Source organism: Charadrius vociferus, unplaced genomic scaffold (assembly GCF_000708025.1).
Source record: "Charadrius vociferus isolate BGI_N301 unplaced genomic scaffold, ASM70802v2 scaffold161, whole genome shotgun sequence".
NCBI lineage: Eukaryota > Metazoa > Chordata > Aves > Charadriiformes > Charadriidae > Charadrius > Charadrius vociferus.
Window position 1 is genome coordinate 7,035,288 of NW_009646928.1, and position 25,822 is coordinate 7,061,109.

At 37.0% G+C, this 25,822-nt stretch overlaps 1 protein-coding gene across 1 annotated transcript; it reads right to left on the reverse strand.

The window, feature by feature from the left end:
- Positions 1-1,304: 1,304 nt before the first annotated feature.
- TANK (TRAF family member-associated NFKB activator) lies at positions 1,305-25,192 on the reverse strand. Its single transcript, XM_009894621.1, has 8 exons — positions 25,042-25,192; positions 21,796-21,904; positions 20,826-20,938; positions 11,954-12,133; positions 10,610-10,686; positions 8,363-8,481; positions 6,161-6,744; positions 1,305-1,943 (listed from the first exon to the last, which is right to left on the reverse strand). The coding sequence occupies exons 1-8, from the start codon at positions 25,138-25,140 to the stop codon at positions 1,776-1,778; spliced, it is 1,449 nt and encodes a 482-aa protein (XP_009892923.1). The 5' UTR covers positions 25,141-25,192; the 3' UTR covers positions 1,305-1,775.
- Between the last annotated feature and the right edge of the window lie 630 nt (positions 25,193-25,822).

A 25,822-nucleotide genomic window follows, 5' to 3' on the forward strand; every position in this document is an offset into this window, starting at 1 on the left:
TCCCCGGCCCTCCCCCCCCCTTCCCTGCCCTGCCTTTCCTTGGCAGCAGGAGAGCTCGTGGGGAAAACGCGTCAATGCATGGCGGGGGGGTCACACGGACAGATGACTTTATTTTCTTCAAAGGCGATTCGCAGTTTGATCAGCTCTTAATAACCTGAGCTCCTGAGCTCGAATTTTACGGTTGAGAGGACAAGTCGGTTTTGTGTCGGGCTGGCTGGAGATGTGCGAATTCCCTTCTCTCCTCCCAATCCTGGAACTTCTGCCTCTCCCAGGAACCACCCCCAGCCGTGCCCTCCGGGGAGGTCCTTCGCACGGCGAGCCCAGGGATGCACCTACCCGCCTCAGCGCTGGGCACCCGCCGGGCTTTAGAGACGATCATAGCAACAAACTCTTTCTGCAGGTCACGCAGCAGCCATGCACTGTACACTGCTGTTTATTACAGTACACTCTTTTGACAGCCAGTCACAAACATGAGATGTTTAAAATAGAGAAAATAATTGCAGAAAAATCCATTTCTAAAAATGATGCAGGTGTTACTTCTTCCAGAAATTGATCACCTGCGAACAAATCTTTAAAAAGAGAAACTTGTGCTTTGCTGCTATGAAAATATTAATGCTAATTATAAAATATCAGGACTAAAACCTATATTCAGTTCAAATGCAAAAAGCTCCACATCACCCTTTATCATTAATGTAAATTACTTAGTAACCCCCCCTTTTAATTTGATACCAATAAATCCAGAAAATGTGCAAACTTTATCAGAATGCAATGTTTCAACTAAACACAAATTTAAATTGCATTGAGAAAGCCACTAAGCATATTCAGCTTAAAAATGAAGTCACTGAGATCTGCGTGATTAGGTTTTCCTCTTTCCTTTCTAGACTGTAACAGACCTGAGCAATCCTTCATAGCAGAGCAGAAGGAAAGGGAAATAATCTTTGGTATTCTTAGTTTTAGGAAAAGTTTAACCTTTTCTCACTCTGTCCTTCATACTAATATAACCTTTTCCATGAAAGTATTTTTACTAATTATTAATGCTAGAAACGTACACAAACAATTTTTTTTTTTTTTTAGTAACACGTAACAGGTATACATAAAATTGCTACTGTTACATTTTGGCAAAAGGGTCATTTATGTGCTGTGTTTGATTACTCTCTCTAGGAAACAATTCCTCTGGGAAAGTCAGCCATTCATGTTACTAGTGAACAAGCTTATCCTAATTTTGGCACACCTGGCATTCAGTTACTGCGATGATTTTACAAGAATCTGAATTAAGAGGTTCATTATTGTAAGTTAAATTTGGAAATTTGATAACAGAAATGAAAAATAAGAGCCTACTTCTTTTCCTATTACTTCAGAGAAAACATAATCACATCACTGGATACTGAGAAAAAAATCCTAGCATTACACCAATTTCCCTAGCCAGATTAAGGCATTAATCCTGCAAGTCTACACTCATAAATATAATAATGACTTTGGACCTATTCAGGCAATGATTAATTGAAAAGAAAAAAAAAGAAAAGAAAAAAGGTCTTTAGCATTACTCTCAAAGGTAATATTGAAGCATAACAAGCAGTAATGTGAATTACAGTACCGAGTGACTTACAGTTTCATTTTAGCTTGTCAAAGGACAATTAAAAATGTGCTTATCTGACAAAAAAAGTCATGAGTTCTTGTTACAAGAAGTCTTAATTCTTAAATTCTTATAGCATATCTATTGAATAAAAAAAAAATCGAACGTATGCAAAAACAGCGATCCATTGAATTCTCATACATTAAGACTGTACTTTAAAGTGGGAATTCAGATGCCGAAAAAAATCTTCCTTAGATGTTATAGATGGTGGGAAAACTTCTCGACAGAATTCACATATTCCACACTGATTCGGTTCAGAGTCTGTATAAGCTTGTGCCAACAAATCATTGTCTCGAGGCTGCCAAATGAGCTAAAAGAAACAGAAAATGGTTATTGCTGTGGTTTACAATGTGGTTTACATTATGCTGTGGTTTATATTTATATAAAAAAATACCTGCCTCTTTAAACTAAGTGTCCTCTACACCTGCCTGGACAGAGACATTAACTAGAAGGTTCTAATTTAAGAAAAAGAAAGACTGGACTTTGATTTTTTGAAGTTCTGTAAACATACTATTCTTGCAAACACTTAAAATGCCTTGGTATCTATTCATGATAAATATTGCTATAAGCAAAAATCTGTAATATCAGTCTGATAAATATTAAGGCTTTTCTTTAACTTTGCATTTCAGTAGGAGCATTTCTGTAGAAGCCATAGTACATAATAGCCTTTTAACAGAAATGAGGAAACACATTTTTACCTTAGAATAAGATGTTTCTTTTACAGTTAATTATGAGTCATATTTTATTTCTATTTTTCTTGACATGGAACTAGTTTTCAGTTTACTTACAAAATGACCAGAGTAATGTCATATGGCTTAAGTTACTTACGTGCTTTCACTGCCTTTTATTGTAAATATGTCTCAAACAATCTGTTTTGGGATTCCTTCTGCCATGACAGCATCAAACTCAATGGGACCACCTGAATACTTATCCATGCATTCAGGCAATTGTGTAAACCACGCTATATTTGGTTCTGCAGCTGTACTGCTCTTGGTCCCTGAGCTAGTTAGTTTAAAGCCAGCAAGTCTGTTTGCCTGATGTGGGAGTTCAAGGGACTTCAGCCCAAAACATACTTTAAGTCAGAGTGTACACTAATTGTTTAGTGTCATACCAACTAGGAATCAAAAAGTCTTCTATCAGTTTTCAAAGTAAAGTTTAAAATTAAGTTTCATTACTTTAAATATTAGCAACACAAGATAAAATACATAGTTATGTTATATGGCCAGGATGATTAAGTTTTGAGTAAATTGAAAACTAAATGCACGCTGCCGTGACTGCAAAGTAGCCAGAATGGCAGCAAGCTGGTATGAGTTCTATGTGGGGATGGAACCTAGAAGAGGAGAGCACCCTACAGTTTTTTTGGCTCAGTTTTCTTCTCTCTTGCTTCACTCACACATGGAAAGGCAAGCGAGAATACTTTAGAAAGTAGTTTCTTCAGAAGTTTTAAATTTCTTGCTATTGATACTTACCCAAGAGTTTTAATTTTCAGCTGTAACTCAAATTTCGTCATGCCAAATAGTTAGAATCTATTGTTTATTCCTCCTATGGTAACTCACTGTACAACTAACCTGGCTTTCATAGCGGTTAAACCTCGTTTTTAGATCAGCTAAACTTCTTGCAGTCAATTTCCCGTCTAATCCCTATTTAAACAGTGTTTAGCTTATCAGATAGCAATAGCAGATTTACTGTCTTTCATTATGGTCAGCAATCCATATAATTAAATTGACTAATTAGTAATTAAGTGCAATCACACCACTTTTTTCAGCTCAAAGAGTCTACTTATTGTATATTGCTGGTGTAAATTGCATATTAAATCTACTAGACACTGACACACTTAAACATCCCTACAGAAATGTGCTTAGAATTACTTGTTTCTAGTGTCTTATGATTTAAAGCACCATTTAAAAAAAGATGAAATAGTATTGTAAAAACCCCACAAAGGGCATAGTAAAATTTCTAATCTTGGAAGCACGACATGGGGAGCAACCCACTGAGCAGGCACTTAACTTCCATTTCTTTCTTTTGAGCGTTAAGCATGTGTTTAATATGCTTTTCAGAGTAGGGATCTATTTAAGCAGATGTTCCGTTTCAAAAACATTAATATTCAGAGCAAGATCAATAGACTATCGATTTGCTTTTAAAATCATGAACATTCTTAGAAATATTTTTGGTGGAAACAGCCCCCTCAAACTGTGAATACCAATAAACACATGCAAGTCTCAGTTAAATGTAGTTTGTAAAATCCTAGGTCCACTAATATCCGTGTTTATTTTAATCTGCTGCTCTTTTCAGTCACATGTTTTTTTAAAAAGTTACATCCTAAGAAAACAGTACTGAGTTTTCACATTTAGTATCCACATAGAAGGAAAGAGCTAAATTTATTACAGCAACTGAGAGCAGTTCCAAGAACTTACTGTTGCCAAATCTATTGCATTTATGGGGTTTTCCATTTTATAGGTTAACATATGTAGTAAATACTTGAAAGTTTTATCTACACTAGGGGAAAAAAAAATCAGGTATATAATTCATCCCTATTGGAGCTTCACCAGTGGCAGGGATGATGGAAGCTGTAAGCAGTGTAACTACCCCTTAGAAAGGTGGTAAAAATACTAAGAACAAGTTCATGCATAAATTTTGTTAAGGTTAATACAGTCTAAAGGGCATGTATGCAAGTAACTTTTTAAAAACATCAGTATTTTAATCGACATATATATTATCTGTGAATTAAATCTTTAGCACACTTAACAGTCAGAAAAAAATTAAAGCTGAGTCCAATTCACTGGGAAAAATACTTAAAAAACTCTTTTGAAGTCAGCTGAATAAAGGTGATGGATGTTTAAACATATTAATATACACAGACATATATTTAATGGATCCTAAAAATAATACTGGATTGTTTCAAACAAGCTTCTGGATAAGATATAACATTTTAATCAATATATGTTCTATAGTGTTATTGTAGCTATGACTTACAAATACTGAAACAGTTCACCATTGCCTTTCTGTTCTCCAAGTGTTAGCGTTATTATATTTTCTCCACGAAGTAGATAATTGACATTTTAAATAATGGTTCCAAATTAATCTCCTTATTTTGCAGAAATACCAAGGATCAAACCAAAGGCTTACTGCTATTCAACCACAGTTCTTTTCTACTTTTTAAGCTGCATACTCTCCTATCAATTTATAATCACATACCAGCTGTTTCACTTGCTGAAATATACAATGCAGGGTGCCACCTATTGAAAAAGGAATACACAGACTAACTAGTAAAAGAACAAGCTGGAGAGGGAATACAGAAAAAGAGGACAGTAACAAGCAATAGAGTGAGTGTTTCACAGCTCCACAGGAATTCTACCAGTGATAAAATAAACGGTTTAATTTGTTTAACTTAGTCACAACTTTAACTGAGGATCCAATGAAAAATAAAGCACAGTAAAACCTGTGATTAGTAACTTGTTATAGAATTGAGATCTCCTACATTACAAATAGATAATTAAAATACATTTTGAAAAATAAGGCTTATAGTTTCAAATACGATGATGAAGAACAGCAAACTTACCACGCTTTAAACTTTTTGTCCAAAACTGGTTCGCAATAGAAAATTAAATTAGACTGGGTATGTTTTAGGAGAAGAAAACATCAAAGCTATCATGCCCTACAAATGCTTTCCAAATGCTAGTTTTGCATGTCATGCAGTGGCCGAATTGAGAGGTAAAGCTTTTCTGCTGCACGCACCTTGTCTTTAGCAAAGAACAGAAAATGACATCAATGTAAATAGTAAAAATATGCCAAATCCACCCTCACAGAATTCCTAAATATCACCATTTGCTTATTCTTGAAAAGCTGTTCCCTCACAACTGGGCCTTGTTTTCAGAAGCTCCCATGGACTTCAAGTAGCTATAACTGAAATTCAAGCCCAAAGTACCTACACAAACCGAAAATAAAGTATTTTAGTGAACTTCCCTTCATTTGAAAGAATAAATATGCTTTCCTCCTTGACTGCTTAAACGATAAAGAAAAATTTTCACGTTTTTTTTTTTTAGAGGGGAGAAATAGGGTGCTGTTTATACCTCAGATTGAGATAAAAAGTAGAACATTTTTCCGCAGTGAAGTATTTATCTGTTCAGCTTTTTAATTAGTCCATTTGTCATATTCTCTGCTGTACATTAAAAACAATTAAAAGAATTATGTGCCCTATTCAACTGAGATCAAGGGTAGAAAGCAAGCAATCTTAGGGGCCAACTGATGATTAATGACAGCTCTGAAATAGATGTAGAAGCAATTACTATGTAAAGGAACTGAAATTTGTGCAAGCTTACTTCTGCTTAAATTCCTGCCCTTTCACTGGAAAATTGCCGTGTATGCATACTTCAGTACCAGGAAGAAGAACTGACATGAGATACTGGCTTAAAAAATGATTGATGAGATACCTCATAGAGTATATTAATCCTGTCTCAAAGATCTTTGCAAAGTGGTTGTCTGAATCATTACTATTTTTTGAAATGTATAGTACTTATAGAAAGATACCTGATGAGGACCTCTGACGGTTGTCCCAGCAGCTTCTAAAGAAGAAAAAATTGCTTCAGGTACACCCTGGTTTGTGTGCTTAGGTACAAATGTGAAACCAGTGTCTGTTGTTTTTAAACATGTTTTGTCACGGATATTTTCTATGGGCATGTTTGCATGATTTGGGGGGTTTGTTTTGTCAACAGTAGTTAAGCTTTGTAAAGCTGAGGTCATAAGATCAACTCCATGAGCTTCAAATGAGTTAGGTTCCAATTTACTGAGGTTAACAGCACGGTCTCTGTGCTCCAGGTTAAAATGATGATCTTGAAGCATGTTTTCAGCTATACCAGTACAAGGAACTGTTGGTTTTTCCCGAGTGCTCTGCAAGAAAGCAGAGTCATTGTCTGTAGGTGGAAACTTGACATTAAATTTAGAAAGTGATTCTACAGAGTTGTTGTCCTCATCTTGGCCCACTCCTCTTGGTGTGATAGATGTGATGCATGATGCACCTCTATTTATATCCTTTATAACCCGAGGCTTAAAAAGCTCTTCTGCTTGTTCATCAGTTTTATCAGTACACTGTATCGGCATGGAAAACTGTATTTCTGTGAAGAAAGAATGAAGAAAACATTAAATAGTCCACTGAAGTATAGTTATTAAAGGTGTGGCGTTGGGATATATTTCCAGAGAGGTTTTTGATCTTCCTTCTTGGCTTTTTAACCTTTACTTTTTCTCTTTGAAATCAGTTTGCGGCATAGTTCTCTTTCACAAATACTATCTCTGACAGAAAAACTATCAGAACTGAAATAAAAGGAAATAATTCTGTTCTAATAATTCTATTTCTCTTTAATTTATGGCTACAAACATTTTCATTTTATTGAAAATTATGTTGTCCCATACTCTTAACACATACTTGCATATATTTACGGAAGTGTTCTGGCAGAAATAGAAGCTGGAACCAAAACCATTTCACACGGTGCCAAGAACATGCTAGGCACCATGAGCACAATTTTAGAACATATTCAGGTACCAAACTCCCATTGGTTTCCAAATTAGGTAAATATTGAAATTGAATTCCTAAGTGGGACTATATTTTCCCTTTGTTTTGAGAATTTCCCCTTAATTTTTGGCACTTCGTTAACAAAAATGGTAATGATATACATGGTTATTCCTAATCAGGTGAGAGAATAACCTCAGAACACATCTGTTGTACAGCAGCCTTTTGACATCACTCAGATATTGTAGTAATGTGGGCCACAAAAGTAACAGAAATCAACAAGCAGATTAAATCTATGTCATGTATAGCTGTTCACACCGTTGAGTTAGGCATTCATTTAAGGAAAACAAATCCATTATGAAGTAAGTTGCCAAGCACTCGTCCCCCAAAATTCCCACCCCCAAATAATAAAGTTGACTAGTGTACAATCAGAATATAATAATACAGTTCAGACATAGCAATTTCAAGCCACAAGCTACACATTCACACTTCATGTAACAAAACTTCAGTAATGGTATAACCTAAATTAAAAGCAAGTGCTGAATTCAGCGTCTTCTGCTTCAACCGTGTAAGTTTGGCAGGTGTTTTTTGAAATGACTTAAGAGTCTGATCCTACTATTAAGAAAAGCTAGTAGGGAATACCCATAGTAGCTTATGTTATATTAAATGTAAGCATTAGCAGAACATTCAGGATCCGTTCCAGTTGCTTGTCTTTTGTTTTCAGGAACTGTTGGATTAAGCTCATCCCCCGTATAACAAAACACTATTCAAAAGTCTGCACAAGGAAGTCTAGCAAATTAAGTCCTCTGACTCTCCTCAGTCCAGCAGTTTTCCTCTAACAGATATGGGGCTAGAGACATTCATAACAGACATCTTTTGAACTGACAGCTAAATTAAAAGCAAGCAAGTGCTGTCATTCACACAGTATGATGGGATATCACATGTAGTAAGTGCCTGCCTCTCACTCCAAGGGACAAAACAATTACAAGAGCCATTGATGTGATGACTGTCTTTTATAGCATGTGATTTGGAGCATTCATCATAGAATGCCAAAACTGGCGGTGCGTTTTCTTGGTGAAATACTGAACACCATGTGAACAGACTTGAAAAAGGCAGATGGTAAACAGTGGAAGTACTTCTATGTATGTGTAATTTACAGTATTTTCAAATATAAAGCAAAGCTTTCAAACAGTTGAATCACAATAAGAGCTTAAGTATGATATTACCAGTTTCAGGTTCTGGCTTTATCTTCAATTTACTCAGTTGGTCTGTTTGTTCTCTGGCTAGCATACATATTCGATGACACTCTTCTTTCATGTCCTGGAAAATAGTTTCCAGATTCTCCCTGGAAGATCAAAATTGTAAATTAAAGAGTCAACCAATTCAGCTTGTTGTGACCTTTAATCTAGTCACACCCACAAACCAGAGAAAAACAATAGTGTAAGCTACTCTTCTTGGATACCTTGTTCCTCAGCATATGTATGCATATTTTTGTTCTCCTCAGTAAAAGCAAGCAGAAAAGTGAAAAGAAAATGTTAAAGAGCTGTTTAGTCATATCATACACACCTACCTTTGAGCTTAGGACCTGAACCCCCCAAAAAGTCCAGCCTTTACATTTCTTTAGGTTGCCTCAGGTATTTTGTGGAAAAGCTTATCTTTCACAAGGGTACTGTTTCTATCTCATTCTAGGGAAAATAAGATGCTGCTGCTGTGAACATTGTTCTCCATTGTTTTCTGTGTGCTTCAGACTTTGCAGGAGAAGGAACACACAAGCATTTGTTATTTCTCCTTCCTTCTCTGTTTTACACACTATCACAAGACTTTTCCTTTTATTTTGAGCATTTTTTATGCTATATCTTCTCCAGAGTATCATATGGACATCCGATATTTAGCTATCTGCACTGAGAATGGTAAAAATAGTTCTTCATGCTGGTCTGAGTTTTATTTGCCCAAAGGCACTATGTTACTCAGTTACTGATGCATCCATAAAATTCCATTGTGAAATTTTAATCAGCTTGCTGAGGAATTTATATTTCTAAGCACATTATCATGGATTTTATAAAACAAACTTTCAAGGATGAAAAAGTGAAGTTGGTGACAAACTGGATTTGTGTTCTCTTTTGCATCTTTGTATCAAAAGAGCTCAAAGGGGATTATTCTTTAATCCAGTGAACTGTTTTCCTTTTTATTGCATATTCATATAGCAATCAGGAGTGCCATGAGCTGTGTTCCTGCTTCCGTTGTGCTTTTCTTTTTGAAGACACAAATGTCTATCTGTATCTCATTTGAAAAAAAAAAATCTAAAAAAAATCTAAACACTAACATTCTGACCATTTTTCAGGTGTTTAGATAAATATGAAATGAAAAAAAGACTCTTAACACAAGTTTCTAATTGGCGCTTTAAAATATACATATGAATAGATGAATCAATCTTAATTTCCTAGACATTTGTGATACTATAATCTTACTAGTGTAAGATTACCAGTAATCTTACCCGTCACATACCTCTTTCCAAGAAAACAGTAAAGTAAGGGAGCTATTTGAGAGGAGGGAGACAGAAGACAGGTAAAGGTTTTTCATTTTTAGACATAAATCAGTAAAGACAAAAAAGTCTTTATCACATCACAGTCATATTGCCTCTCCTTCTTATCATAAAGCAGTAGTGAGTCAGACTAAAGATCCACGTAGTTCACCCAGCCTACGTCTGAGAGTGGCCAAAAGCAGATGCCTAGGGAAGAGTATAGGAAGACAGCAAGAGTTTACGATACTTCTCTCTAATGCTCTTCTAGCCTCGCCTTAGAGAATCTTTTACTTGACCTCAGCAAAATTGTTAAAAGTGGTATTACTGCCTATCCTGTGAAAAATGCAAACCTAAGACTTTGGTCAATATTTTTGCCAAACCACTGGCAGCAGAGGGAATACTTGCTTAAGAAATATACTGCTTTTGGTCCCTTGGTCATAGCAAGGGCTGGCTGGCTTCAGCTTACAGATAAACCTGGTTTCAAACTCTCTCATTTAGGATGGATCAGGCCAAGAATTATTTCTTCATGCTGACTATCAGACCTCCTCCTGACAGCACAGCAGGCTCCTCTGCTGTGCTGCCATCAGTTTATCCATTATGGTTGTACATTCCTGGTCTGAAGAGAGTGAATGCAAGGAAGTTTATCCAAACCCCAGCATTAACATCCAGTGCTATTTCCCACAGAGTTTAACCTCCGGCTGAACCAAGTAGCTATTTTCCTTCCTCCCAACTTACGCTTACATACTTGCAAAGCCCCAGCTACAATTCCACACAGTTACTGGCTTTATTATATTCCCCCACTGGTTCTTTGACCTCAGCTGCTCCCCTCCCCGCCTCCTGCCCCCATCCATTTTTTAAGGTACTGTGTAGAAAAGAGGGAAATAACTGGTCGTATTTAATAGCAGAAAAGACAATTAAAAGCAAATTTAAAAAATGCTGCAAAAGCATTTACCTTTCAGGCATAGGTGAAATACCAGAGATCCCTAGAGATAATTCAGGCTTATCTGGAACAATTTTCTTACTTTTCACCTTGAAGTAAAATATGAAAATGTTGATCACAGGTTAGTATATTAATTTTGCTCTTCACCCTGATATGAATAAAAATGTCGTGGGATCCTTCACCTAGTCCTTCTGCAAGCTCTCAAAACATTCACAAAATGACAAAAGCAGTTTTTTACTGTTTGTGTGAAATTCCTATTTTTAGTTTAACTTAGCAACTCAGTGTGGCATTCCTCTGCTCATACTCCCGTGAAAGAAAACTGGTTCTAAGAATATTACTTGACTGTCATTCTGTTCCAATCACGTATAAGGTAAGATTATAAGCTTGTTAGTGAGGTATCCAGCTATTTTAGCTCTTAAAAATCAATTTATTCACAGAAATTTTCAATGAACACATCACAAGCCAGTATGTCAAGAGTCTAGCAGGTTTTTAAATAAGTTATTAACTTTTACTACCACCTTGTGGTTAACTCTAGTATTACATAGTTTAAAATCTGCCAGGCATTTAGGAAAGTTTTTGTAATAACCAGTCATTAAAGCTGCAGTTCCACTATATCTACATTACCAGATGGCCTGGGTAGTTCGTATGGGCTCCAAATCAGACACAGAACTTGATCATATGTCTGCCAAATCAGCTGATTTCAATGATACACTGTTTATAATCACAGACCCACAGCCTACAGGTTTGTCTTCCCTTGCACTGACGTGCAACTGCAGCTCCTGTAGACACATTTGAGCTGCCTTATAGCTAGCAACATGGTTTACAAATGCTTGCCACAGCAAGTTAAGCAACGCTTGGGAAGTCTAGTAGCAACAAGTTATGTGTTACTGTGCTCCTCCCCTTACCTATGTTCACTTTAAATTAGTTAGCTAAAACACGTTTACGTGGTTAGATTCACATCGATGACTGCACTCTAGCTATCCCACAAGGACAGAATAGCACGCTGGATGCTATTCTGTAACAAAAATAGGGTGGCATAAAGTGAAAAAATCAACTCAGTCTTGGTGAAAACTTCCAGCTGAAAATTGTAAAACAGAAATGCTTATCTGGAATTTTCACAAATACTAAAATGTTAATGACATAACATTAGACGATTAACACACAAACCAACAATATGTATTTAATAGTTCAGTGTTCCCTATGTGCTTTATATACTTTAAAGATTTCCTAGTAACTATATAATGCCGAAATTTAAAACCAGTTTCTTAGAATAATTAGTATAAACATGTTTGAAAGAAGTAATAAATTACAAATGTTTGTTTTTTTATTTTATCCCTACTCGGTTTCTTATCTTACCTCACTTTTGTACATTGGCATCTGTATACCCTTTTGTGCTTCACTTAATTCTTTCAATTTGCTTTTCAGAGTTCTTATTTTATCTTCTTGGTTGGAAATAATAGATATAAGTTTCCTTTCCTTTTGATTGTTTTTGTTCTCAAGTTGCTTCAACTTCATGCTCTCACTTTCTAACTGTTCCTAAAAAATAATTTTAGAAACATCAGTACAATTAATAGAATTGAGGCTTGTGGAATTCAGCAGTCTGGAATAAATTAAGCTTTTGCAACATAAGTAAGGGCCAGTCTTATTTATTACATTATTAATTTTAAACTGGTAGTGAAGACCTTCTACCACTACACATAGACATAACTTATCATAGATGAATACTCAAAACAACTGTATGTTCTAAATTTACGAAAGTAACATTAGTGTTTATAAAAAAGAGACAGCCTCTTGGTTCACTTACTATATCATTAACATTTTACGTACAATATATTGTATGTACAATATATAAAATAATATTTCATTAACTTCAATCAATCTTAAACAATTTTGAAGAAGGTGATATTCTACAGCTACCTTAATTTTGGAGCAGACCCAAGAACAGAATCACAGAATCACAGAACATCTGAAGTTGGAAGGGACCCATAAGGAGCACTGAGTCCAACTCCCTGCTCCTCGCAGGACTGCCTAAAACTAGACTCTATGACTAAGTGTCATCCAGACGTTCCTTGAACTCTGACAGGCTTAGTGCAGTGACGACTTCCCTGGGGAGCCTGTTCCAGTGACTGACCATCCTCTCAGTGAAGAACCTTTTCCTAATATCCAACCTGAACTTTCCCTCACACAGCTTCATTACATTTCCTCGTGTCCTATTGCTAGACACCAGAGAGAGATCAGTACCTTCCCCTCTGCTGCCCCTCCTTGAGGAAGTTGTAGACTGCCATGAGGTCACCCCTCAGCCTTCTCTTCTCCAAGCTGAACAAGTCAAGTGACATCAGCCACTCCTTGTAAGTCCTGTCCTCAAAGCGTTGCACCATATTGGTCGCCCTCCTCCTTTGGACACACTCTAACGGTTTGATGTCCTTCTTATATTGAGGTGCCCAAAGCTGCATACAGTACTCGAGGTGGGGTGGCACCAGTGCAGTGTAGAGTGGGACAATCACCTCCCTTGACCAGCTAGCTATGATGTTATTGATGCACACCAAGACACAGTTGGCCCTTTTGGCTGCCAGGGCACCCTGTTGGCTCTTACCAACTTGCCATCAACCCAAACCCCAAGATCTCTTTTTGCGGGGTTGCTCTCCAGCCTCTCATCCCCCAGTTTGTATGTATCACCAGGACTGCATTGCAAATATTGCAATGCTATAAAGATTTGTGAAATAAAAAGCACTGGTTGGCCCCACTTTAATGATCCATCTCATAATTAATGGAATTTTTATGTATGTGGGCTTTTTGGTAGAATGAAGAACAATGTAACAAACAATTTTTTTTTTTTAATATGCACTAAGATAGTCCTTGGATAGTTTTCAAGAAACAACCTATAGTTAAAAACTGTGGCTATGAAAACATTACAGCTGTCAGTTTATGAAATCTATACAAACACTTGAACTGCATCAAATGTCACAAAAAGCATCCTAAAGCCCCATGTCTGTCTCTGCAAGAGAAGTAAGCCCAAAGAATTAACTCTGTAAGAAGTAATGTAAGTGAAATGCAGTGAGATAGTCTGTAGACAGGTAGGGAAAGGGGAAGAGGAATGAAGCAAATAAGTGCTTTTTCAAGAATGTTTATTTACAGATGGGACCTAAATAGGGTGAGGTTGTGCATTTGGAGATTAGGTAGGCATGGCTACTCTCCTAGACAATGACAGCCGTGTAGGCATGGGTCCAGAGTTGGTTTACTGGGACACTGGGTGGTTAAGCGTGGATGTGTGTACATGCAGCTGACACAACAGTTTAGCCTCAAAAAGTTATACTAGCTGGATTAAAAAACCACAGAAAAAATGCTTCGAAGGCATTGTTTTTTTTTTTCTTCTTTGGTTTCAATTGTGACTTTGAAGAGTAAACCTAAGAGTAAGAGCTTCAATGCAACTCTGGACTTGGGTGGTACCTCAGGGATCCAGATTAAGCCTCTTCTGCTTAGTGGGTTCAAAACATTGCCTAAAAATTGGATGTTTCTATCCCAGTAAAACTCCTCTCTCGCCATCATCTGCACATCTTACATATCCCATTCTTTCAACCTTTGAATTGATATGGTATTTCTGCTTCAGGTGCTGCTACCTTCCTTAATCCTAACCCTTCTTCCATGCTTTGCACTTCTGGCAGGTGGTGGGGGGAATATATGTGGAGTCCTAGGCCAGATCATGAAACACTTTCCATACTCTTCTGGTGTGGAATCTGTATACATCGTGGTAGATAAGAATCTAGGAAAGCAGATAAAAAAAAACAAACCCAAAACACCAAAAGAGAAAAAAAATGAGAAAGATTTTTTGGTATACTTCTGGAAAAAAACAAGCAAACAAGAAGAATGAAGATTTTAGGCTAAAGAACCCATACATCATTTACTGTAACTGATACTACAGCAGCTAGATTTCATTTTCTCCAATGGCACAAGAACACTAAGCAGAATTACAGTACTATGAGCCACAGAAAGTTCAAAGCAAGTTAAGGAAGTATCTGATCAATGAGAAAAGACAATCATACCTAGTGTGGGGAAAAAAAATAACAATTTGTGTTAAGAGGAGATGGACACATGCATAAAAGTACTCTTCACAGATCTGAAAATACTTTGAAGAAAGTTATAACAGGGCCAGATTCTGAAAATAATTTTATAAGTATATACCTTTTCCATGTTCTTTAAAGACTACAAAGTCACAGTAGCTACGGCTTGGGGAACTGCTTTTTGCCATTCCAGGAATGGGAAGGCAGTGATATTCTATGGTGTGCGTTCACAGACCCCAAGCTACCACAGAGCCATTATTTGGTCACATGGTTCCCAAACATTAGAATGATAGAACAGTTTGGTTGGAAGGGACCTTCAAAGGTCATCTAGTCGACCCCCTCCTTCCCCGGCAATCAGCAGGGACATCTTCAAACAGATCAGGTTGCTCAGAGCCCCATCCAGCCTGACCTTGACTGTTTACAGGGATGGGGCATCTACCACCTCTCTGGGCAACCCGTTCCGGTGTTTCACCACCCTTATCATACAACATTTCTTCCTGATATCTAGTCTGACAATCCCATGGTCAAATTCCATTTCCCATTTAAAAAGCTAATGGGACACAGCTTCTCCTGTATTTTCCTTTGAAAGTGGTTTGCTGGAAATCCAAACACCTCAGAAAAGGCTTATGTTGAACACAATGCTTGCCCTTGAAGAACTACTCCAACTTAAGGACAGTAAAATAACTTATTCACTGAGCCTGTGATAAAGCATTGGTCTGCACACACACAATCTATCTGTTTGGGACTATTACAGCTCCAAATAATGTGTGGGCTTTCAAAAGCTTTCAGATAACTATGAGCACTGCAGTAATGGCCCATAGTTCTCTTCCATTTCTTGTACATTCTCCTGCAGGAAGTGGGGACAAGATTTAAGCAAGCAATGAGAAAAGCCACATGGGAACCAATGCGAGAAGAGCCATGCAACATGTTGCAGTGAAGATATATCAGTACATACTGATGTAAATCATCATTCTTGTGCACCGTCAGGATATCACACCAGAAAAAAAAATCAGAAAAATGATTACACGTTTTGGGATGTTTCAATGCAATTTCCCTTCATAGCTTGATGATCTTACAGTTTCTAATACTGATGAGTTGGGGTGTTTGCAACAATGTGGTAACGTTTATAAACTGGCTGAAGTTTATAAAGCTAATGTCATGACAAATAAGTATGTCACACAGGTCATACCTGCTCAGTTAAGTACTTGGCCACAAAATGGGTCCTTTAAGCATGCTGGTATTAGCAGCCAGCAAAGAGGTTATAACTGTATTATGAACAGATCAGCATCTTTTCTTTTGGAGAGGCTTTATAGGATCAAAGGATAACTCAAGTTGGAAGGAACCTCAAGGGTTCTCTAGTTCCTAATCAAAGCAGGGTCAGTTATGATGTCTGATCAGGTTACTCAGTTTGGTCTTGAATTCCCTGAAGATGAAGAATGTACAACCTCTCCAGGCAACCTTTTCCAATGCCCAGCTGTCCTCACGATGAGAAATTTTCCTTTATGTCCAGTCTGAACCTTTCATGTTTCAACTGCCCATTGTCTCTCATCCTCTTGCCATGCACCACCGTTAAGAGCCTGGCTCCATCTGCCTGATCACCTCAATGTAGGTATTGGAAAGCTATTAGCTTCCCCTGAAGCCACCTCTTCTCCAGGCTGCACAAGTACAGTTTCTACAGCTTCTTCTCACGGGGTATGCACTCAAGCCCCCAACTATCTCAGCGAGGCCTCTGCTGAACTCATGCTAGTTTATCAATCTCTTTCCTGTACTGGAGGTCCCCAAACCGGACGTAGCATTCTAGATGCAGTCCAATGAATGCTGAATAGAGGGAGATCCTCGCTTCCCTGGGTGTCCTAGCTGTGCTCCTGTTAATACAGCCCAGGAAGCTGTTGCCCTTCTTTTCTGGCAGGACACACTGCTGGCTCTTGTTCAGCTTGCTGTTTAACAAGACCCCAGCTCCTTTCCAGCAGAGCTGCTCCACAGCCAGACAGTCCCCAGACTGTACTGCTGCAAAGGCAGGTCCTTTTATTTTCCCTGAAGTGTGCTATAATGGCCTGTTTCAGTGGCTTCCTAGAATAAACAAACTCCCAGATGGTTTCAAGGAAAAATACTATTCAACTGATGAAGTGGTCTCAGGGAATATTAACTGCAACTTTTAAGAGTTTAACCACAAGCTATTCTTTCTTATTGAGTAGAGACAGCTTAAACAGATGAAACAATAAGAAAAAAAGCTATCGATACCAGAATTTCTTATATGAGGTAGCAGGGCCTAACTAATCCTACTGCATACATCATACCAGCAGCAAAGAACAGCTAAATGCATAAAATTGTCAGCTAGCATAAAATTGTGCAGTACAGCTTTCTTTGCATCAAAGACGGGAAACAAGGTGACACTAGAGAAGATGGTATCGACTGGAACATACAACTCTACAAGACCACTGCAGCAGCTGCTCTTAGTTACTTAAGTCATTTTAGCACCGCAATTTTGAGCATAAAGATGACTACCATACATTTGCTATTCTTCTGCTTATGTCCTGCACAAAAAAAAGATCTAAACGTTTATTGCTGGATGAACAGTTTTGTACACCATGTGCATCATCCATTCCTGACACAGTTTCTTCCCCTTTTCCATGGCACAAGAAATTCTGATCAACAAACTCTACACAGTGTTTAATACTGAGGTTCTTGACCCAGGAAAATATGAGCATGAGCATGTCTTCTTGTCACAGGTATTGACTTTAGCTTCATGTTTTATGGAGCTTACAAGGTTTCTGATGTCTGACTCTACTAAAAACAGAAGAAGCTTTACTTGACATTGTGTAATCTCGCTTACTAAGGTTTTCTGTTTGGTGGGCAGCTTTGGCTCTGAAACAGTAACTGGATCCACATTCTTCCTAGTTAATAAAGTTAAGGCAGGCTGTACTGAAAAACAGGCAGCAATTTAGGTGCTTTTGGTCTCCTCTAGCAGGGGACTGAAAAAAATCTGTTAATCTTGTATATAGTTTGGTGCTGACCACCAAGCCAATCTGGTGAAGATAAATGTGAACAAAAAAAAATAATAATTATGACACAATGGCAACAGAATTTGACAACAGCAGGTAAAATACACAAGTTTGGCCACCTACTAGAAAACACAGAAAAGCTAACCCTTCCTTTATTTTAAACTTCTGAAATTAAGCTCTAACCATGCACCTATTACAATTGATTTAGGATTTCTATTAACTTTACTGTAGGACAGAATATAGTCCATCGAGAAATCCCATTGGACTTAGCAAAAGACAGTTTCAATAGGTATCGAGAAACCCAATCACATTCAGCCCCAGAAGAGACTCTGAGTTTCAAGGAATGATAGGAAGAAACAGCAACATTTTATCTTAAAGACCATAATTGTCATTTATTCTCTCGAACGGTACATTTTGCAAGCCTGAAATTTTTGGTGAAGAAGTAGAATAAAGCAGTTAATGCAGTAGTGGACAATGGCTGTAGACGTAATTTATTTTGTTTAGAGCAGAATGTGGATAGAACGTGATTAGAAAAAGGCAGGCTTTCAAACAGAATATTTGAGCTTCCAAATTTCAACAGCTGAAAAAGCCAATACTTTATTGAATTAGATACAAGACAACCGTACTGGGTCAGTGACAGGATGATGGATTTTTGGTCTAAAAGATGTCAAAATATGATGTCTAGGGAATAGTACAAGAAAACAGGAGACATTCATGATACATCCTTTAATAAATTCCCAGACCTTCTTAGTAATAGTTTCTATGTATTTATTAATTCTCAACAGATTTCTCTTCCATGAAGTTGTCCAATTTTCCACTGGTTGACTACCTGTCCTGTGAAGAATCAGCTCCTTTTGCCTTTATTTTTTTTTTTTAACATGGCAGATCGATCTTTTTTTTTTTTTCATTTTTAATTTTTTTTTTATTTTTAATTCATTTATTCAGAAAGACAGATAAGTGGGAACTCTTAGGTTAATTTGATATGGGCCTGCTGATTTGCTTCTGTTAATTTTCCCCAACTTGTTCCATACATTCATTTCATGCAGTTTACTTTTTTATTCATTGAAAGTTCTACATTTAAAAAGTGCAAAAATTGGCAGCTGCCATAAAAGCATATCACAATACAATTAATTTTCCATCATCTTCAACAAGATGTTGGGGTTATATGTATTGTTCTCCTCCCCTGAGTTTATTCAATAAAATGAGACTTGGGTACAGAGACTGCTGCATATCTCCACCCGTAGCCAGCCCATGAATGGCATGGCCAAGACAAAGCCAGAGCTAATAGAAGTGTGTGTACCTCTGCTGTGCTGTCTGGACATCTTTGTATCACTCTTGCCAGGTTAGCGGAACCTTACTAGGCACAACACCAAACTTTAGGGTCCTCCTCATACCGGAAGAATGGTGCAAAGATGTCCACGTACCTCTGCAGAAGCCAGCCTTGGTCCAGTCAAACATGTTTTCCTCAAGGTCCATGCTTTCAACACTAAAGAGTTACTACCTTCCAAATAACAGGAACAGAGTAGGGTGGGTCAGCCTGACTTTGCATGGGTTTAGATCTCTAGTGATCGCCTCTGAAAAGACCTTATTTGTATATCACTGTGCCTGGGTTTAAATGCAGACAGACTGTATAGTTGATAGTTGACTCTGCATGGAGTTATATCCGAAATACATCCGAATCTGTTCATGGCACAGATGAAGCAAAATCCAGATGAACTACCTATTGCTGAGAGGTAACTGCAATAACTGACTGCACAAAAAAATGCAGATAAAGACAAATAACTTACATTCCATTAAGAAAACAGCCCCTAAAATAATGATTCCAGCTTCTCATGCATTGTCTGTAACCTTCTGTATAGATCACATAATTTCTCAGTGTTTCCCCATAAGAACAGCAGAAAACACAGCTTCCTTTCTCATTATATGACTGAGTTATGTGAATCTACTGTCCTTGAGAAACATTCAGAAACAAGAGTATGAAATACTTGACCTGGTCAGGTCTCCATGTGCAACCGCAAGACATCATTTTTATCCAACTCAAGACAGAGAAATGCAAAAATATGCAAAGATGTTCCATCAAAGAATTAACCCTTCAGCTGTATTGTATTCCAAATAAATGCAAAGATTAGGAAAGAAATTACTCTTGTGCAGAAAAGTTATATAAAAGACTTAAAAAGTATTTAAATAAAATAGGAGTGTATACAAATCTTTGGTAACAGTATGTTTAAAATGTTTGCAAAGGTTTAGTCTCAAATGAGATTCCTTCAAGATAATTAAGCAAGCATCAGTAATCCAATGATATTATTTTTAAATTAACATTTCCGAGTAAGAAATGCATTTCTGTGAATTTAGCATAATTAATTTGTTTATAGCTCAGGTTTAGGAAACAAAGTCTGAAATGAATTCTTTTTAATTCATATAAGGGTTTTTACGACCCTTACAGGGTTGCTGCTGTGGAGATTCATATTCAAAATTAAGAGATTTTATGTTACAAGACAGTTCTCAAAAACCACAGTAGGATGACTTAGGATAAGAACAATGCAACTTTGTGCAACTCAGTCACTGTCTTTGCTCAATATGCAAAAATCTATTCAAGGTCTTTCCCACCTATTCTGCACTTGTGCTTTACTCTTATTCCTGTTACTCTCAACAGGCTGGAGTGAAAATCTGTTATTTCAGTGAAGAGTGGCAGAAGAAACATCGTATTAAAGCTGGCTATTTAAAAAAAAAAAACCCAAATCATCAGCATCTCCAGAGCAATAGATAGTTCACTTTCCACTCCATCAATTTTTGGGTGCAGATTCTCCATTTCTTGCAAAAATACACAGACTGGTTGCAACGTGAAAAGCTCTTGTCAGAGAAAGAAAACCACTGGTTTTGGCAGGTTTAGAAATAAATAAGCAAGTAAGTTCCTACTTCATGATCAAAACTATCCTAGGAAGCTTGATGGCCAAACAGCAATTGCACTGGGAAGGATCAAAGACAGATGCTTAGTTCACCTAAGTAGACCGCAGTGGCACAAGACTCACGCACTTCAGGTGAGGATCTTGATTGGAAGAAGTGCAGTTCAAAGGCACCAGTAAAAATCTCACTTATCTCTCTAGGTTCTCATAGTATAATCACAGCACAAATGTGCTCTTTCATTAAAGATACTGCAGGCCACCATACCTTTAAGAGTTTTTCTCTTTGCTTTGCTACGTTCAGTTTTTCAGAGAGCTGGCTGAAAGATAAGTTGGAGGTTTCAATGTCTTCATGCATCAGAATGTAGGGATGCGCATTACCTTACAAAACAAAACAAAACAAAAATCACAGCTGATTGTCACCATGTTTTTCCCCAGCCAGCTTCTAAGTACAAGCAAAATTAAAAGAAGCTAGGCTTATAGTAACTTACTTATTTTCTTTGGGCAAGCCTTCATATTAAAAAAGCAAGACAAGCCCAATTCTGTGCTTAGAGACCATGCAAGACTAAACCAGCAATAAGGAACGTACATGTACTCTTAAAAATAAAAGCCAACCACTTTGCTAGTATTTATGAAAACCAGGAGTGTTAGGCTAGTGTGAATAAATATTTAATGAGCATGGCAGATTAACACATGGTTACTTTGACTCTTTTCTCTTATTTGTGTAATACAGACAAACAGTGGAAAATTATCCATCAATGACTATTTGATTTGAAAGAGAATTACCTGCGTATAAAGCTTTGGTTATCCAATAAGATAAGCGTCACAAGGCTCATCTAACATAAAAGACATATAACCATGGCACTCGCATCTAGGACAACCTGAGCTAAACTTACTAACAGATAATTATAAAATTAATATGTAACTTTTTTGGTTTTAATTCTAGTGAATGACTTGAACCCATATTTTCATAACTTTTTTTTTGGCTTCAGTGTAAGCAGGTTCTATATCTAAAGAAACTCTCACCATTTCTTGAAGAGGATAAAGAAAGACCTCAGAAGTGTTGCATTTTATAAATAGATTTTGAAACTGCACATTTGTGTTAACTCTCACGTTCACAGAAAAGTATGATACTGCTTTGAGAGACATATATTGTAAAAACTGAAGCAACAAAGTCAAAACTATTCATCAATGCAACACAGCATAAAAAGAAATAAGGTGCAAACTGGAGTACATACCTCTATTAGCATTCAGAGCAGCTAACTGCGATTTCAGTTTTGCAATAATGCTGTTTTGAAGCTCTATCTTTTCCTGCTGTTCACGTATTTGCTGCATGTAGTTTTCTGTCTGCAAATATAATTAGCATTAGTCTTATTCTGTTTTTACTAGGGGTCTCCTATTTGGCATACAAAAAGCAGCTCTGATTTTTAAAGATAATTGTGGTTGTGCACCTCTGCATGAAAACTCAACTACAGTCACCTTTGGCAAGTCCGTATTTTTGAGACTGCCCTGATTAGAAAAGGTATTATAGGAAATAAATCCTGATTTTCAGTAACTGTTTCAACTGTGTCAGTTTTAAAGGATACGATAACTTTTACATATATGAGTCTTCATTCATAGGCATAGAACACATCAGGTTTAAAATTAGAATTTTAGTATTGTTCAGAATGCTGGTCAGTTAGTTTGTCTATAGAAAGAAGTAACTTTCTTCCCCCTTATGTTCTAACAAATAAATGATATCAATACAGGCTTTGAAAAAGATAGATTTTAAATGGAAAACAACAACAGTGCTAATTCCATACAACAGATATTTTGTAAATAACTTTAATTGCCCATGAAAAATTTTGCCTGTTCTTTTGAATGTAATAGACTGTAGGGGGGAAGCAAGGAAGCAGCCCCGTTCTCCATCTAGCCATACTCCATCTCATGCTATAAACAGGCCATACAGAGCCTAATAAGACTGCTCACATTTCACCAGAGTGTATAAATATTGTTAGACAGCCAGTTAATTGAACAAATGGTCAGGTGGCAGGAAGATGCTAATATTCAAAACCTATTATTTCATTAGCACATGCCTAATGTTGCAGTTATGGTAGTGCTAAAAACAAGCAAGAAAACTTGGGAAGTCTCAGCAAAGAAACTTAAGAATTAAGAATATATTTATTACTGAACAGGTCACGACCTGGAACAAGCCTAGGCATTGTTGTCATGTCTATTCATACTGCTATCTAATTCTAAAATCTCAGTCCGATTTAAATTCCACACACCTCTACTGCCCAATGCGTTTGTCTGCAAAGCAGGCAGGAAAAAAACCTACAATAAAAATTATTTTAAAAGGCCAGGTAGTAGTTGTACTATGAGAGTTTATTAAAAAAAAAAAAAAAGTGATCAAAGAGCAGTACACTCCAGCAGCTATAAGAGACCTCATGAAGCAGAAAAATCACTGAGAACCAAATTGAAAATGTACAACAGCAATGTCTTGTCAACACTTCTGTACAGAGCACAGACATGACAGCTAAAACAGAAAGAAGAGAAGATGCTTTTGACAGCCAGTGTGCACAAATTATTCCTTGAGTCAGATGGCAGCAACAAGTTACCAACTAGAAGATCTGCATGACAACCAACCATCCATCTGTATCAAACACCATCTGGCCGAGATGACTCTGGCTTCTGTGTGCTTGACATGGCTCCCAGCTCTAGAGACTGGCAAAACAAGTGGCCTATCGGTAACTTAAGTAGTAAACTGTTAACAACAGAATGGTGGACAATCCAACAACGTGTGAAGGCCGCACAATGAACAGAGGAAGTTACTAGAGTAAAGCGTTGTACAAAGGTCATTCAAAAACCAGGAGTTTGGTTAAAAAACCTGAAAAGCAACACAAACAAAAAAAACCCCAATTAATTATAGTATCTTCTTGAAAAAATACTTTTGTTCTCTTCTGAAGTCATGAAATCCAACTACTGAAAGTTTGATTAGGACAAAGATATGAACTGGTAGTAAACCCTTATGAAAGGCTTTTGTTTTTAATTTCTGAACCAGAGAAAATGCAGAGAGAAATCTTGCAAGCATTTAGTTCACTTAACACGAATGATCCCACACACTTCTCTGGTTTTCTTCCATAGACTTTAGAAGGGCTGTCTGACCTTGTACCTAATGCCTTGTTTCTTGGACAGAAGTTTCTTTCATGTACTATTAGATGACCTGGGAGTATTAACTTGATTGTTTTTCCTTCAAATAATTAATTTTTTGTCACAAGAGACAGAATTTACAAGATTCCCAAACATTTTAAAATGTGTTGCCATTTGTTAAGTTAGTTGCAATTTCAGCACAAAATGTACTGACACGCTACTTGTACTTGTTAAGTACAGAAGACGCTACGGATTTGCACGAGCACTGCTGCAACAGACTACGAATGCAGACAGACTGCACAGTGGGTGATTGCACACATGACTGACTTGATACCTGTTCTGCAATGCCTTGGCTAGTTTATTTTGCCGTGCAAGGGGATGGCAAGACTGTGCCCAGATATCAGAATATTCTCTAGTAGACCTTTCCCTGCTCCCAATTCTACTACTGCTTCCATAACTTGACACTGAGTGTGGTTCGTCTGCCCCCAAACAAAGTCCCAGCCTACCAGTTCTATGGAAGTATCAGAAAGTCCTGTAGCATCAAAAACATCCAAGCCTTCCTATAACAGTGGTTCCACTGCTGGGCAGAATATGCATGATAAAATTAGTACTACAAAGCCCCAAACTGATAGCTTTGTAACATGCTGGCATACACGATGAGAAGTCCTAGAAGAGTTTTGGCTGAAATAATGCTTTCTACAACAGACTAAGTCAAAATTCAAAGGTGCTCCTTACTGCTCAGACTGCCTCCAGAATCCTTCTGTTAATTCATAATTAAAGAATAATTGTACAGATGTTTATTTTTTAAAAATCAATACTTATTCTTTAGGATAAATTTGCTGTAAATGTTTCAACACACAAACTCGCCCTAATAGCTTGCACAGTGCTTAACATATTAGAGTCTTTAAACTTTACATCAAGTAAACTAGTAATTCATATGGCGTATCTTCCTAGTTACACAAAAAAATGATTTAAGCTATTTCTATTAATAAATTTAAAAGTATTTTTTGAATGAAACAAATTAAATTTCAGAAAGTACTTCATTAAAGCTAGGCAAATTTTATATACATCTTTGCTGTTTACATTAGAAGACTTCATTAATCCTCCAAAACAGACACCACTCTTCTCACCTTTAAAACCACAAAAAAATGAAAGGTCAAAAACCTGAAAACCACCTACTACATTCACAGCCTAATGGGTTACTCTGTAGCATACTGGCCTGGTTTCATAACTGCAATTTCCAACTTTAACAGATGCACTGAAGTCTGCATAGCTAAAGCGAAACTGAAATCTACATGTACCACAAGCCGCCGTGAGGATGGCTTTAAAGACACAATTCAGAACTCAACACATACTTTTTGCTGTAGTTCTTTCACAGCGTGGTCCCTATCCATGCATGCTTGTCGATAGGCTTCATAAGCTTTGTTAAGCTGCTCTCCAATGTTTTTGTCCATAATTCCCAATGTTCTTTCATCACTGAAAAGATGGTCAAGTTAACAGACCTGAAAAGTAACCAGAAGGCAAAAGAGAGAATGCTAAGAAACAGAAGTAACTAAAACCATATATAACATGACTTGTATTAATATCCAATTCAAGCAATATGTGCATTATGTTTGAGCATTAACTCACACAATAGTTTGAACTATAGCTCTGCTCACCTCAACATTTAGTTTTATGTCCAGAGATAGGTTTAAACGAAAGCCAAATAAAAGCAGGTTAACTCTGAATCAAATTCTGGATGGACAGAATGTGTAAATGTATGTGTAGTTACAGTGTTTGAGGGCTGGGTGCACAATTGGTACAGATTACCACTTATCTGATTTTATAACCTTTCCAACAGTTTAATGTATACTGAATTGTGAAATAACAGCATTAAAAAAATATTCAGCTTTTGGCATTAAACTATAAAAAGAGAAAAGCTCAATAACATTAGGTCGCACGGACCTATCCTATTCTATGCCGTATTTGAAAATAGCAACACAAGCAACACTACAAGGTGAATTAAAACATCTTTTATCTAAAAATCAGTAACACCAACCCGTAAGAATTAGGAAGACTCAGATCTTATCACACAATACTATCATGTTTTTACACTTTGTGAACAATTTCAGTAACAATTCCTGAAACTAAAGCTCA